Source organism: Lepidochelys kempii, chromosome 11, assembly GCF_965140265.1.
Source record: "Lepidochelys kempii isolate rLepKem1 chromosome 11, rLepKem1.hap2, whole genome shotgun sequence".
NCBI lineage: Eukaryota > Metazoa > Chordata > Testudines > Cheloniidae > Lepidochelys > Lepidochelys kempii.
The window spans coordinates 9,125,327-9,138,710 of record NC_133266.1 but is presented as its reverse complement, the minus strand read 5'-3'; the positions used below and the strand labels follow the sequence as shown (position 1 = coordinate 9,138,710).

Genomic DNA, 13,384 nt, shown 5'->3' with positions numbered 1-13,384 from the left:
AGAATACATTTTTAAATGTCCCTGTGCAGCAGGAAAGTTAGGTCTTCTACTCATGACCAGCCCTCGCCATCTAGGGCAGCAAGGGTTGCATGGTCAAATTCTGTTTCATGTTACTCCATTAAAACCGCATTGATTTGTGTAGTTGAGAGCAGATTTTGGCCCACAGACCAGGAACTCACTCTAACTTATGCATGTGGCAGTTGAAAGCACTTCCTCTGGACCACTGCTCAGTATTGGCCATTCTGTGGACTTGAAGAAAATCTGTTGTGAAGGGATCAATTGCAGTGTACAACCTGGGAATGTTAACTGTTCATCCAGCATCTCTTAACAGGTCCAGCTGTACATGTTTCTGATTATTTGTAAGCGTTTTTGATTTGTTTAACCTCTAAAAATAACCTCGAAATGTCTAGGTGCTGACTTACTGAAGATGTCCAAAGAAGATTTTGTTCAGATCTGTGGGCCTGCTGATGGAATTCGGCTCTTTAATGCAATCAAAGGAAGGTTTGTACCTATCTCTTCCAGATACTACTGTTGCAGCATCCATTGGTGCTTCCAGTGTTAATTCAGTGTCTCTGATTAGAGCGCCTCTGTAAAGACCTACTTCGAGGACTCCTTAGAGTCTGGTTGGCTCAGGGGGGTTGGCAGTGGGCTGTTTACCCTAAGGTATGAGTTTGAATACTGCCTAGGTCAGAGATGAGTGAAAAGTCATTAGCATAATGTGGTTCTTCAGTGGTCTGTCTGGAATCAGTTAGTGGTCTCAGTGTGCTCCCCAGTAGAGACATGTTCACATCCCATCTGGTACCTGTGTTGCCTGTCTCAGCAGAAACCAAGGGTTGAATGGACTAAAAAGACTGAGCCCACAAATGCCTCCTAACCCTCATCAAGAGGCAGTGGCTACACTCACTAACCAGCTGGTCTGGGTTCAAGTCAGTAAGCGAGGGCTTTAGCCTTCTATGTACCGAGGGCCTCCTGTGCAGTGCTGAGCACCCTCAATCTTATTTGCTTCATAGGGGTCAAGGATGCTCAGCACCATTTCCAGCATCTCCCAGGGTTAGGAAGCTTCTGTTACCAAATCTCCTGGTGCATCTCATCTCCTGCAATGCTAGTGTCAAGATTCCTCTTAACTGCTTATTTATGTACTATCCAAATGAGTCCACAACAGCTATTCCAGTGTGTTGTGGACCAGTTCACACCAACAACACAGTCTAATAACAAAGAATTTATCACTTTTGTTTTTAAACCCATAGAAATGTAAGGCCTAAAATGACAATTTATGTCTGTCAAGAACCAGAGCAGAACAGGTCTCATCTGCACCAAAAACGAGAGAATGGAGATGGTAATCTGTGTGGTAAGTTTCCTGACCTCTGCTCCCGTAAGTGCTAGTCTGATGAGCTGCTTTGGGCTCTGAGCTCCACATCTGACCAGTAATTCCACTGGGTTGGCTTCAGCTGCACAAGGGCATGGAGCACAGACAGCATCCTGCCCACCACAGAGCTGCAACTTGTGCTGACTTGAGGGTTATTCAGGAAAGGCAGGTGATGTTTGCACTGCCACCCTCCCTTAAGGAAGTCACCAACACAGGGCAGCTTTAATTTCTGCCAGTGGCTCACCAGTAGCCCCTCCAGTGGAATGCCACTGAGGAGACCAATTGAATCAGTGCATCCTCTCCCAGTCGTCCTGGCCATGCCCTTTCTCCAGCCTGCCCTGCCCGCTTCAGAGGTTCTGCTTGGCCCCCTTCAAGCCCTTTGATGGAAGGGAGATTATGGCTCCTTTACCCTTTTTAAAAATCAACGTTGTCAAACATTACCACCCATTGGTATCTGGCCTACTGCAGTTATCACCTCACGTGTAAAATAGGAAGTAACCGATAACACCATATAGGAGATGTTGACTTTTTAATGGTGACCATTGTACTTTAGTCAACTGTTTCAGTTAACAGAATTTGAACAACAGATGGAAGACTCTGCGCTTTTGAGATGGAACATGTAGATATGCAAGAGAGTAGTGGGGCCCAGAGGATAGGCCACAGGATTGGGCATCAGGAGATCCAGGTTCTGTTCTGGTTTCTGCTTCGAGATCTATGCATACAAAGAACTATACACGTGTTAGGCTTTTTTCTTCTTAATATAGAAACTCATTCACCTTCCTATAGCTCAAACTAATTCTCTTTCAGATGTATCCAAAGTACCAAAATGGGGTCAGCAGAATCACAAGATTCTCTAAGAAAATCAACGAGCACTCCTCTAAAGGGTGTTTCATTTAGTGTCTTGCAATATGTGGTTTTATTGGCAGTTCCTGAGTCTTTCTGTGGGCACACCTGGGCCAAAACTTATCTAGATTGTCCTTGCCTTCTGACATGCAGAGAGATAAATATTAGCCATTTTGGGGCAGATCCTTAGCTGGTATAAATTTGGTTCTACTTCAAAGGCACTATGCTGACTTACACCAGCTCCAGATCTAGCCCTTGATCTTTATATCCAATTCATTCATTGAAGCCAAGCTTTTTGGTTGTATGTATAAAGGCTTGTTTCCCTTAATTATTGCAGTATATCATGCAGTCTTCTTGGAAGAGCTGACAACCCTGGAATTAATTGAGAAGATTGCAAACTTGTATAGCATTTCCCCACAGCAGATAAATCGGATCTATCGGCAAGGACCTACAGGGATCCATGTATTAGTGAGCAATGAGGTAAGGGGCTAAAGCAAACACAACTGGTACGAAGTATCGGAGTTCAAGACAGCTTTCTGACTTTCTTTTTTTTTATAGTTAGGCCGACCTTTAAAACTATGCAAGAGTCTCCAAGGGAACTAGTCAAGATTATTAAGCCCGAAAAATTTGTTTGACTTTCACACTTGTTCCAGATATTTTTGAGTCTTTAAATCAAAGAAATCAGCTATATGACTCTCTTTTTGTTCTCCTTAAGAGAAGTTCTTTTTAAGTGATTTTTGCAGTAGCATGAAATATATTTAAATTCCAATGAATTAGTGAATTTCAAAAGTGGTCACTTTTTGGGTACCGGATCTGAAAATCAGACCGTTTAAGGTTGAGCACCCGGAAATCACTTGCCAGTCACTCTTATGTGTTAGCCAGTGGTTGCAGACATTGAGCCAAATCATTGCTTGCTAGGTGTATGTAACAATGTCCCTGAATTCTTGGCAGTTGCCTGCTTACGCAAACGCTTCATTTGGTCTGTTCCATTTTGCATGTTAATAGTGAATTGCCCCAATCTTTTCTCTTTTGTTCTTTCTCTAAACGACTTGCTCTTTTCATGCACCAGAATCACTTAAGGAGCTTCATTTAGATGGACTGGCACTACACCTGAAAGGAACGTTGTTAAAGCAAACGAAGCAGAGAGCGGGACTCAAATGGGGCCTAAATTTAAGCCTGTAATGCTTACTCTGAAAGTCTCCTTGCCATTTCACCCCGATTAAATCAGAAACCTTCAGCGTTTAACAAGCATGAAGTGCTTTGAGGCAACCTGTGAGGAGGGGGGTGGGGGGAATTGCCTCAACTACCCCTGGTGTGAGGGGCCTTAATTAAATACTTAAGTTACTTATTAACAATATCTATTACTTTATTTTTGGTCTTTTGTGTTCTAGTGGCAGAGAGGCACAAGTGATGCGAAGGAGAGGCACTGAGTTAATGTACTTCATGCATCGTTAGGTGCGCGTGTGCACACACAGTGCAGTGGAGTCTAATTTGGTTGGAGGGAGGGGGAAGAGAGAGAGGAGGGGAGTTAACTTAGCCTGAGGGGAACTAGAGGTGGAAAGGGAGTTTAGCATGAGAACTTAAAGAGAATGGAAGTGGAATTGCTCTGCTTGCCCTGGGGGTCAAGTTTAAACAGGTAGGGGCCAGATTTTCAAGTGCTCTGCACACAATGGGAGCTAAACTCTCAAAAGAGCTCAAGAAGTTAGGCACTTGACTGCCTTCCAAGCTCTGGGCCTCAGCTCCCATTGGAACACTTTCAGTGAGTTTTCCAGAGGAGCTCATCACTCTGTGCCCAACCTGATCAATTATTTGGGGATTTAAATGGTAGCTGGACTTTTCTTTAAAATCTGATCACTTCTCATGAGTAACTAGCTCTGCTTAGGTTAGCTACTAACCCTACCTGCAGTGATCTCACTCTTCTCTTTGAAAAAAGAAAAGGAGTACTTGTGGCACCTTAGAGACTAAAAAATTTATTTGAGCATAAGCTTTCGTGAGCTACAGCTCACTTCATCAGATGCATTCAGTGGAAAATACAGTGGGGAGATTTATATACATAGAGAACACAAAACAATGGGTGTTACCATACACACTGTAACAAGAGTGATCACTTAAGGTGAGCTATTACCAGCAGGAGACGGGGGGGAGGGGTCGGTCAGACGGACGGACGAATGGATGACGACGACACCTTTTGTAGAGATAATCGAGGTGGGCCTTTTCCAGCAGTTGACAAGAACGTCTGAGGAACGGTGAGGGGGAATAAACATGGGGAAATAGTTTTACTTTGTGTAATGACACATCCACTCTTAGTCTCTATTCAAGCCTAAGTTAATTGTATCCAGTTTGCAAATTAATTCCAATTCAGCAGTCTCTGGCTGGAGTCTGTTTTTGAAGTGTTTTTGTTGAAGAATTGCAACTTTTAGGTCTGTAATCGAGTGACCAAAGAGATTGAAGTGTTCTCCAACTGGTTTTTGAATGTTACAATTCTTGATGTCTGATTTGTGTCCATTTATCCTTTTACGTAGAGACTGTCCAAGTTTGACCAATGTACATGGCAGAGGGGCATTGCTGGCACATGATGGCATATATCACACTTCAATCTCTAACTTAGAATAAAGACTGGGAGTGGAATGGTCATTACACAAAGTAAAACTATTTCCCCATGTTTATTTCCCCCATCCCCCACTGTTCCTCAGACGTTCTAGTCAACTGCTGGAAATGGCCCACCTTGATTATCTCTACAAAAGGTTTCTCCCCTCCCCGCTCTCCTGCTGGGAATAGCTCACCTTAAGTGATCACTCTTGTTACAGTGTGTATGGTAACACCCATTGTTTCGTGTTCTCTGTGTATATAAATCTCCCCACTGTATTTTCCACTGAATGCATCCGATGAAGTGAGCTGTAGCTCACGAAAGCTTATGCTCAAATAAATTTTTTAGTCTCTAAGGTGCCACAAGTACTCCTTTTCTTTTTGCAAATACAGACTAACACGGCTGCTACTCTGAAACCTGTCCTTAACTGAGCTGTGTCCTTTCATTGAACAAATATTTCACAAGTAAATCCATTGGTAGACTTCAAAAGGGACCATATCTCAGCAATTGTAAATCAGCATAGTTCTGCTGAAGTCAATGGAACTACGCCAGCTTATACCAGCTGAGGATATGATCCATGACTTTTACCTTCCTGACAGTAAGATCTATAGCCCTTGTCAGGCCGTGTTGACTTCAAGGGGTGTTTTGCCACTGACTTTGGTGGTGCAAGATCAGGCCCTTTTTGGAGAGGGGGAATAGTCAGTCTCCCCAAGGAAGTTCTAGAAGCCCTGGTGCTTGGGACGCTTAAAAATAAACTGGTGAAAATACTAGTAAATGTATAATAAACCTGCATTGCAATCCCAATCCCAGCTGGTGTAAATTGGCCTAATTCTGTTGAAATCAATGGAGGTAAGCCAGTTTAAGGGCCAGACCCTCGCCCGATCTAGAGTCGGGGACGACTGGGTGACTTGATGTAGCAGGAAAAAATGAATTTGTGTGGTAATCTTTGGACTTGATCCTGCAAAGTGCTGAACCCTATAGATCTGATCCAGCAAAACACTTAAGTTAGTCCCATTGGCTTTAATGGACTACCCATATATTCAATTGCTTTTCTGTATTGTGGCAAAATGGTTAGTACTTTGTAAGATCAGATGCTCAGTTGATTGACCTTCCCTTTAAAAGTTATATTGAGCATTGAATTAAAACTTGTTGTGCTCAAAATGTTAAGACATCAACTGTTATGAAGAATTTTATGTTCTTGTTTTTTTCCCCTGCCATTCAGATGGTGCAAAACTTCCAGGATGAGTCTTGTTTTGTTATCAGCACATTAAAAGGTATGCTATTCTGATGCTACTTACTGTTTAAGACTATTGCTTTCAACTACCTAAGAACTTCAGGGAAAGAATGGGGGGAAGAAATTGAGACATGGAAAGGTGGGATATGGCAGATATAAATAACCAAAAGTTCTATAAATGAAACGTTGGTTTCCTTTGTTGGCCATGTAAATTTAAGTAATATGTAGCAAATAACACTGCAGAAGGCTAATGCATTTATTGACTAAAATATCTCTCATCCACACTTAAATCCATATTTTGATAAGCCTAGACATAACTGAGGTGTAAAGTAATTCTTCTTAATGAAGGTTTTTATTTTATGAAGAACCACTGTGTAATCTGAGATAAGAATCTGAGAGTGAGTATACAGGTAAATGAATCCTCAGACTAGCTTCTTCATGAAGCATTTGAAGTCCTGAGTCCCTTCTAAGCTATCTGGAAAGGGCTGACTTTTTCTGATTTGCATCTCCAGCATCAAGCAGAACTTGAGTGGTAGCTGAATGCATAAAAATAAATACGAGGGCCAAATTCTGCTCTCCATTACACCAGTGTAAATCTGAAACTAAATTCTGTTCTGTTACACTGAATTTAGATGGATTATAAAGCCACTGAATTCAAAGGCCCAAACCTCAATTGGTGTAAATCATCTTAGCTCCATGGAAGCCAATTTTCTGTAGATGAGGATCTGGCCCATATTCTCTATTTATACTGGTGCCGATTTGGCATAAGGCCATTGACATCACTAGTGTAAATCTCCTATTAGAATCATTTTAAAAAATGCTTTTGTTTGAACGTTCAGTATTAATCCTTATTAATCAGTTGTGGTAGCAGAGTGTAAGCTGTGTTAGAGGAAAGACTGGAATGTTACATTTCTTCACCTATTTTATATAAAATAAATTGCAATAATCTTTGCACTGAAAAGCATTTCGCTATTACAGCTGAAAGCAACGATGGCTACCACATCATTTTAAAATGACCACTCGGACTGTAACAACCTAAAACTTCAATGCCTCACCAAGATTGCTACGACCCAAACTGGAAACATGAAGATCCATTTGGATAAAGCGCTCCCATGAACTGAAAAATACCAACGGTCTTAAGGAAAAACAAACTTCATAGACAAGTGGTTTTCTGAGAATGGAAATAAGAATATCTTCAGCGAGTCTGTGTATTTGTCTACCCCTTCCCTCCTATTTAGGCTTTTAAGTTGTTGAGGGTCCTGCTTATTGCTCAGATACATCTGCCTTTTTTTAAAGGGAAATGCAAAACTAAAAGCAATTCTCATGGCTGGAACTGGTTTATCTACAGTGCCTTCTGAGTACGCTTGCATTCAGCACCAGTTTCATCTCAGATACAAGCTCTTATCCTCTTTCTAGGCAGGGGACTATGGGTGGGATCCATGAACGGGCGTAGGTGTACCAACATTGAGTATCATAGTGCCTAGAAAATCCCTGGAACAACATCATGAGTCACAAAGCCAATTTAGGCACCTTGGTGCCCTGTACAACAAATGGGGAGAGAGAGGCGCCTTTGACTGCGATCCACAAAGTCAGCACGCTGCATGGAGGCACCTATCTTGGCTAGTGATTCACAAACTGGAGGAACACAGGTGCTTGGCTACCCGTGTGAGACCCAAAACATAACAGCTGGAGGGAAGGGGAGGAAGACCTCCCTTATGTTTAGCCTGGTGGATATAGGGTACTCCCACAGGATGTGGGAGATCCCCAGTGCAAGTGCCCCCCCTCCCCATCCTGAGGGGTAGAAACTTGGAAGATCCCTGTTCAGATTCTCTCAGGTGAGGTCCCTAGCCACCAGGCTATGGAAAACTCTGAGGTGGGGTTCCCTCAGTTTCTCCTGTTGAAGTTGTTCCATTGTTTGATTAAAGTGGAATCTTTAGATGCCTAAGTCCGTTTGTTTTCTGGCCCAATTAATATTTAAGTATCTGCGTGCATCCTAGCCTGTGTTCCTATAATCAGTCGGTTATGGCTGTTTGTGATTCACACTGCATTGTTCCATCTTTCCTCTTAAAACAAACAACACTTTTCTCTCCTTCTCAGTGCTCCTGGTGAGCATTTTGTCCTGCTGCCTTCCCATTCAATTTGACAACACAGCAGACACTGGGCTAATTTCCTCCTAGCCCATTTTTTGGTACCCTGCTAAGCTTTTTCTAGACCTCTTCTCCATCTGTCCTCTCTCTTTTTTCACTCAGCTGTAAGACCTGCTTTCAAAAAATATATATATATATTTTTTTGTAGCTACATCTGTTCCACTGTTGCTACTAGAAGTGAATGTGTATTGTTCCATTTTAGCCTGCTGCCAGAAGAACTCCACATGGATGGAAATGTACACGCAAACAATCCAATGACATTTTGGAGGATGCAAATGAGGACAAATCAACTTGAGGCGAACAGTTCACACACCATGTTATATTTTTTAGCTTAGAATAGCTTCAGTCAAGTGCATTGGTTTTTGATAAAGTGCTTTTGAAGTGGTAGACTGACTTTAAATCTCTTGACAACTCAACTCTGGATTTATTCCATTCAACAAAAGCTTGTGGTAACTGATACTTGCTGTAAATGTTAGGTTTTAGTTGTGGTAGCTTCTATTTTCTACATAAGCTATCTGCTGTAGCAAATGTAATCTGTTTATTTGAATCTAAGATCAGGTAAGGGGGCATTCAGAGTACTTGCTCCTCTCATACATCTGCTGTGTCATTCTTGCTTCCTGTTTGCATGCCCGTATCTACTGTTCTCCTTTTCATCCTTATGGGCCTGATCTGGCTCCCATTAAGCTAGTGGGAAGACTCCCATTGATTTCAGTTGAAGCTGGATCAGGCCCTGGTTGCATTTCACTCTTTGGTGGATAATTAGGAGAGCTGATTGAAAATGAAAGTTTCTGTCCTGTGGGCAATTGAAACTGCCCTGACTTGGTCTGAACAGTTGAAATCCAAATGTTTCACAGAATGAAAAGTTTTGAAAAACCTCAGTTTTGGAAATATTGAAACAAAAAGTTTCAAATTGGAAGTGTCAAAACATTGTCAAAATGAGTTGTAGTTCAGGGGCCTCCTGCTCCCCTTCTCCCCTGGGGGCTGGACTACAGTTCCCATGATGCATTGTGTAGTAGCTTAGCCAGCGGGGGTGGGGTGCAAGGTGTGCATGGCAGCATAGTGCATTATGGAAGATGTAATGTGGCCTTGAGTCCAGCCCACAATGGAAAATGGGGACACGGGGCACTCTGGCAGATCGATTAATTTCTAATGGACGCAACAATTTTGATTTTTTTTCAAATAAATAAAATAAAATATATAGATATATATGGGGGGGGAGGAATCAAAATTTTCCAATGGAAAGGTGTGTTTTTTAACAGAAACTGCCTCTTCCTGTCTCCACCCCCACCCCCCCAAAAAAATTACTACAGATCTTTCCCAACCCCCTCCGCTATTTAACATTTCAAAAACATGCCCCGCACTTGCCCAATTGACTGCTTTGTACACTGCCCCAGCTGAAACCTTGCGCAGAAAGGTGGCCAAAGCTCTGGTTGAATTAATTTTATTCAGATTGGAGCAGGGGACTTTTCTTGTGCCCCTGGTTTCCTGGGTGCAAGATCTGAGCCACATAGTTCTATCAGGGCTTGTCTACACTATGCAGCTTTTAGCCTTGTCGCTAAAGTCAGAGTGTGTAAATGCGCTCTGTCAGTATTTTGTCAGCATTTTTGCTGACAAAATACTTCTAGCCCCACGAGTGGCATTAGCTTTGTCGGCAGGTGTCATAAACATGCAGCTAAGGGTACCATAAAATCCCTCCTTTACCTGTAAGCAGTTAAGAAGCAAAAATAACCTGGTTTGCACCTGGCCAAAAGGACCAATAAGGGAAGAAGATCCTTTCTAATCTGTGGGGGGAGGTTTTGTTTGTGATCGCTTTGTTGTTCTCTCCAGGACAGAGAGAGACCAGGACAAGAAAAAAATCTCCTAAAACCCTACCTGAAATAAGCATCTAAGATTACAAATTGTAAGTAATAGCAAGGAAATGGATTAGATTGTCTTTTGTTTTAGCTTGTGAATTTTCCCTATGCTAAGAGGGAGGTTTATTCCTGTTTTTTGTAAATTTAAAGTTTTGCCTAGAGGGGAATCCTCTGTTTTAAATCTTATTACCTGTAAAATCAGGATGGAAGGTAATTTTACAGGAGGTGCTTCTTTTACTTTATAATAAAGTTCTGTTCTTAGAACCTGATTGGTTTTTAGTGTCCTAAAAATCCAAGGGTCTGGTCTGTGTTCACCTTGTTTAACTATTTGGTTGGTAGATTATCCTCAAGCATCCCCAGGAGAGGGAGTGAAGGGTCTTGGGGGGATATTTTGGGGAAATGGGAAGTCCAAGTGGTCCTTTTCCTGAATCCTTGTCTAACTCACTTGGTGGTGGCAGCGATACCATCCAAGGACAAGGAAGAATTTGTGCCTTGGGGAAGTTTTTAACCTAAGCTGGTAGAAATAAGCTTAAGGGGTCTTTCATGCAGGTTCCCACAACTGTACCCTAGAGTTCAGAGTTGGGAGGGAACCCTGACCTGGTGGCAGCGCGGTGGGATCATTTTGAACCAGAAGCCCAGACATCAGGATTTTAAAAACATTTTTTCTTTTGTCTGATTGAAAACCAGGGAGATTTTTTTTAAAAGGACACTTATTTCCTCCCCCCCCAGCCTCAGGGAAGAGTAGTTAAGTCCTGCAAGGTAATTCACAAGCTGTTTTTTTTTGTTTTGTTTTTTCTTTTTTCTTTCTAGCTCTTGGGTTAGGCTAGGCTAAGTACAAAAAACATGAATAAACCTCCCTTTTAGCATAGGGAAAATTCACAAGCTAAAACAAAAGATAATCTAACACATTTCCTTGCTATTACTTACAATTTGTAATCTTAGATGCTTATTTCAGGTAGGATTTTAGAAGATTTTTTTCTTCCTGCCATGGTCTCTCTCTGTTCTGGAGAGAACAAAGTGAGCACAAACAAAATCTCCCCCCACAGATTTGAAAGGATCTTCTTCCCTTATTGGTCCTTTTGGCCAGGTGCCAACCAGGTTATTTTTGCTTCTTAACCCCTTACAGGTAAAGGAGGGATTTTATGGTACCCTTAGCTGTACGTTTATGACAGCAGGAGAGTGCTCCTGCCAACAAAGCCGCGTTCATGCTGCCACTTGCGTCGGCAAAACTTGTCTTTCGCAGGGGGGCTTTTTAAAGTACCCGTGAAAGACAAAAGTTTTGTTGACAACATTGCAGTGTAGACAAGCCCTCAGTTGGAGTGCCCCACTCCCTTATATGGACCCCTTGATTAAGTTGAAGTGTGAATCTGAGGCAGTGCCACAGAACTTCTCTGGGCACAAGTTAGGAGGATGGAACGTCTTTGATTTGGAAACAAAAAACACCCTTTCCTGGAGGGGGGCAAGGGATGGAGAATTTCTTGCATAAGAGCTCTGCTGTTGGCGGGAAGGCTACTGCTGCCTACTAGCTGCAGTAAGACCAAAGAGGGGAGAGCATAGGTAAGACATTCATTTGTATGCTGAGGGTCACCCTAAGCTCAGCTCTCGTAGACACAACCATTCTCTATGCCGGGCACTTGACTTTCTCCTGCTCAATAAGGGGGTTTAGGAACTAAAGTCAGGTCTTGCTGGGATGTGGGATCCTAAGCTGTAGCTAAAGGTAGATACAACTTCAGCTAAGAATCTGGAGGTAAGGGGTTAGAACCTACTCCTCTAACTCATTGGAACGAGCCTGAGAATACTTTACAATTAGATTCTTCTGGGGCTTGCAAAATCCCTTACATTACAGTATGTGAATATTTGGAAATGTGTAGTGTTCGGCTAGTATTGCCAGAAAAGAAATCCAAGTTAAAAGGCCCAGAGGTGCCTCAGAAATCTCAGCCAAAATGTTCATGAGCCATTGAAGCTTTAGACTTGTAAATTCTGCTCTTCTGTATGTGCTTAATGTTATGCACAGACTGATGGCTCTAGCATCAGGGCCTGTATTTAAAACTACTGTATTTAACTACCAGTTTAGGCGCCTGGCAAGTTAATACCGCCCTACACTCTAAGACATTAAATGCATAAATAACAATGTCAAGAGTCTAACTTGGACCAAGAAATTTAGAGTTGAGGTTTCTCATTTTGTCCTTAACTTACAGGTAGCTTCCCTAGTTTTAAAGCACATACTCTGTGTGCTGCGTTGTTAGTTTCCTCTTGATGAGTGGCACACGACTTCCGCTAATCATGGAGGTGCCAGGTAGTGATTCCATACTTCAGGCTGTGTTCTAAAATGGGGAAAACATTCTAGTTTTTATCTAAGAGTAGGTGCCCAATTAGTGTGAAGTTTCACACTGGGTTAGTTTTTATTCCCTTTGAATTTCCTATATGGTGTCTCTTAATACTTTTTAATTAAAATTTGGGCTTTGCCTGCATTTTTTCCTCTGCAGTCCTATTTTATACTGTAGAACAATATCTCCTGAAAACGTTGCATACCTCCATAAAAAGAGTTGAGCAAATCGGAATAGTTTTGTTTTTTAAAAATTACTAATTGGACTTCTCATTTTGAGTAGAAATCATGCTGTCCTAAAGGTCTGGGACTGCAGCAATGCATAAATACAAACCCTAAGCAGGAGATAGAGGCCTTAGTTCTGAATATGCTGGAAAATTTCACTTTTATCGTGTTTTTAGTGGAATCATTTATAAAAACTAAATTTAATGCAGACTGGTTAATTAACTCTGGTTTATTTTAAAAACATTTTCCCATAAGTGTAGGAGATATGATCATGAAGTACTATGAAATTCTGGTCAGCTCTGCCCTTTGTACTAGTTAGAGGTGTGATATATATATATATTTTTTAAAGCCGAAATACTTATACGGGTACTACCCCAATGTGGATGCAGTTATGCCAGTATCAAGGTGCCATACACCCTTTTAGCTTGTTCTCTTCTCAGACAGGGATAAGCTATACGGGCATAAGCACTCTTACAACCGTACAAGACTAGGGAGGACTATATTGCTTTAATTGTACTCGTATAGTTAGTGGTACAACTTTTATGTGTAGAAATGCCCTAACTTGTGAAGGAATAATTATAGTTCTATTGGGATTACACTGACTCAATGGGAAGCTTGGTAGACTGCACTTGCGTAATTAAAATCTATCTGTACAAATCTGTGTAGGTGCATCCTGGCTATAAGGGTGCATTTTAAGAACTTCCTGGTGCCTGATTTCAGGGCTACTGGGGTTTTTTAGAACGCCTACATAGACATGTTATTAATATAATATGTCCTAAAGGCCATATGGGAGTTTGCATTGA

At 41.8% G+C, this 13,384-nt stretch overlaps 1 protein-coding gene across 3 annotated transcripts in view; it reads left to right on the top strand.

The window, feature by feature from the left end:
• Positions 1-9,371, top strand: part of TFCP2L1 (transcription factor CP2 like 1) — a 41,666-nt gene extending 32,295 nt beyond the window's left edge. For all 3 annotated transcript variants that reach the window (XM_073305066.1, XM_073305067.1, XM_073305065.1), the window contains 5 exons: positions 411-501; positions 1,248-1,348; positions 2,547-2,689; positions 6,019-6,070; positions 7,009-9,371. In XM_073305066.1, coding sequence (XP_073161167.1) covers positions 411-501; positions 1,248-1,348; positions 2,547-2,689; positions 6,019-6,070; positions 7,009-7,046 — 425 coding nt within the window. In that variant the 3' untranslated portion in view covers positions 7,047-9,371. The remainder of the gene's footprint in view (positions 1-410; positions 502-1,247; positions 1,349-2,546; positions 2,690-6,018; positions 6,071-7,008) is intronic.
• Positions 9,372-13,384: the final 4,013 nt, after the last annotated feature.